A 2500-nucleotide genomic window follows, 5' to 3' on the forward strand; every position below is an offset into this window, starting at 1 on the left:
ATAACTCTTCATCGTCCTCATCATCATCCTCGTCGTCCTCAGTGGAGGACTTGGGGAAGAAGATGCTGGAGCAGCCGAAGAGACTGAGGGACACGAGTGTGTGGCGGAATTTGCGCAGAGTGCAAAGGCTTCGGTTGCTGAGATGATTACAGCACGTCAAGTGGAGCTCCATCAGATCCTGGAAAAAGAAGCTTACGAGTTACAGAACAGAGACATCTGAGAGTAAAACCAACACACAGTACAGTGTTAGAGCAATACAACCACTTATTATTACAATGATATAGAAATAACACCATGTATTAAAGCATGACAGTGAATAAACAATTTATTACAGTGTTATAGCAATAACATGAGCTATGAAGGTGTTATAGCTACTAACACTATTATTAAGATGTTACAGCAAAATAAAATGCTAGTACAATTATAAGAGAACTTCTGAAGGTGTTATTACAATAAAATGACTTATTAAAAAAAGTTGATAAGGTGTTATAGAACCCTAATGAGCTGTTATTACTAGGCTGTGTGTGAGCACCTGCTTGCTGATGGCCTTGAGGTCTCGGTCTCGTACGACGTCCTCTCTGAGGTGCAGTCGGCTCAGTCGGGTGCTGTGCGGGTTGCTGAAGAGCTGAAAAAACCCATCCTGAGGCTCAAACTCGGTGTCTGTTTGCACCAGCTCCACGTACCTGAGGAACAGAATTACAGAAATAAACAGCAATGTTAAAGTGGTATGAAATGACAAATTAATAGGAACTTATTAAATAAAAATTGTTAAAAATGATGAATCGATGAAATGATGTCTTATAGACCACTATAATAAGTGGTCTATAAGACTATAATAACAGCCTTATTAAAGTGTTATAACAAGTAATAAAGCAACTTGTTTAGAGGTGTAACATGATTAAAAAAAACTGTATAGGGTAATAATACAACTCATTATTAAGGTGTTATAGCAATGAAACAAGACAGTTATGAAAAAAGTACTTAGACATAACAGCAACTAAATGATTGGTGTTTAACTGTGAGAAAAATGTTTCTTTTTAAGGTGTTAGAAATAAAATGAGGCATTATTACAGTGCTACAGCAACACAATGACTTAGTAAAGAGAAATAGGGACATAAATGACCTCATTGTACTGCTCTAATGCTTTAATAAGACTTATTACAATGTTATAGCAAATAAAAATGAAAAGTAAATTATTATTAAATTGTTATATCAGGAAAATATCGTACTAATATTAAAGATGCATGTGATGCGCTGGCTCGGTAACAACTTGTCTATTTGACAATTATTATTAATAATAATAATAATAACAATAATAATAATAAACAGTGTACACTTACATGTGAACAAGCTTGTCACAGATCTCACTGGGTAAGAAGATGTCTGGACGCAGGCACAGTTGGTTCCTCTCGCCCATGTAGCACATGGTTCTTCTGAGGTTCTTCAGACAGAACACGGTGCACTGAGACATGAGGCTCTCTGGATCATCCCCTGCTTTGGTTGCCATGGTGATGCACCCTTTCAGAGTCAGAGGTCAAACACCAAGCTGATGGAGGAAAGCGAACAGTGTGCTCAGATCTCAGGCATCATAAATACATATAATCATTACCTATAATTAATGTTTTATTTAATTATTCTATTAAATTAACGTCTATTAATTAGCCTTCTTAGCTAACTGGCCTTCAGTCACCACAATATTTACTTATATTAGCAGGAATGCTACATTTTTGTGGTAAATTAAGTTCCAAACGAAATGCAGTCCAAATGTTTGTCACTTTCCGCAGTGGCAAAGTTACTTTTTATAATTTTGGAGAAAATAAAAATGTAAGAAATTGTACTTATAAATGCGTATTTTTGCTGTTGCTCTACAGACTACACTTATAAATCAGATTTACCACAAATTTCGCTAGACACCGAATATAAATAATACAATTATAATGTTGTAATTATACAAATAACTGTAATTAGTACGTTTAATAACACAGAATTGCGCTGTATGAACTCGAATGTGAAGCGATTAGCTAATGGCTAGGAAGCTAAACGCCGCTATCCGTTTACCTGTATGGGTTTTCGTGCTAATGCTAACTCATGCTAAACCTAAAGCTGCTAACGGAGCGTAGCATATTAGCATAGCCGTTAGCATATTAGCATAGCCGTTAGCATATTAGCATAGCCGTTAGCGTATTAGCTGAAACTTACTAAGGGCCAATCAGGTTCCTTCCTACGATCATGACACGGACAGGAAAGCAGGGATTTCACCAGAATTCGGCTTTAACTTTTATTTCGTCGGCGGAAATTTAGGTTCTGTTTGTTTACTTTGCTGAAAAACTCTTTGATCTTTGGGGGATTGTTTTCCTCTCAACGTCTCTCGTCCTGATGACAACAAAACAAGGTTCAACTTCCGGGTTCTTACATAACTGTTTCCGGTGAGGGATAAAAAAAAAAGACCCTGAGATTCCACCAGTTCATTTCAAAATGTATTTGTATTTTTTGTTTGCTT

General features: G+C 36.5%; 1 protein-coding gene across 3 annotated transcripts in view; it reads right to left on the minus strand.

Annotated features, from left to right (window-relative positions):
* The window catches only part of LOC132859649 (protein zer-1 homolog), an 11433-nt gene extending 9044 nt beyond the window's left edge, over positions 1–2389 (minus strand). The window contains exons 1-4 of one of the 3 annotated variants that reach the window (XM_060890451.1): positions 2200–2389; positions 1341–1518; positions 533–683; positions 1–178 (exon numbers count right to left, since the gene is read on the minus strand). The exon at positions 1–178 is cut by the window's left edge and continues 256 nt beyond it. In XM_060890451.1, coding sequence (XP_060746434.1) covers positions 1–178; positions 533–683; positions 1341–1507 — 496 coding nt within the window. In that variant the 5' untranslated portion in view covers positions 1508–1518; positions 2200–2389. Of the gene's footprint in view, positions 179–532; positions 684–1340; positions 1610–2199 lie in introns of all 3 variants that reach the window. The other 2 variants (XM_060890450.1, XM_060890449.1) reach the window with 2 other exon arrangements.
* Between the last annotated feature and the right edge of the window lie 111 nt (positions 2390–2500).

This window comes from Tachysurus vachellii, chromosome 17 (genome assembly GCF_030014155.1).
Source record: "Tachysurus vachellii isolate PV-2020 chromosome 17, HZAU_Pvac_v1, whole genome shotgun sequence".
Taxonomy (NCBI): Eukaryota; Metazoa; Chordata; class Actinopteri; order Siluriformes; family Bagridae; genus Tachysurus; species Tachysurus vachellii.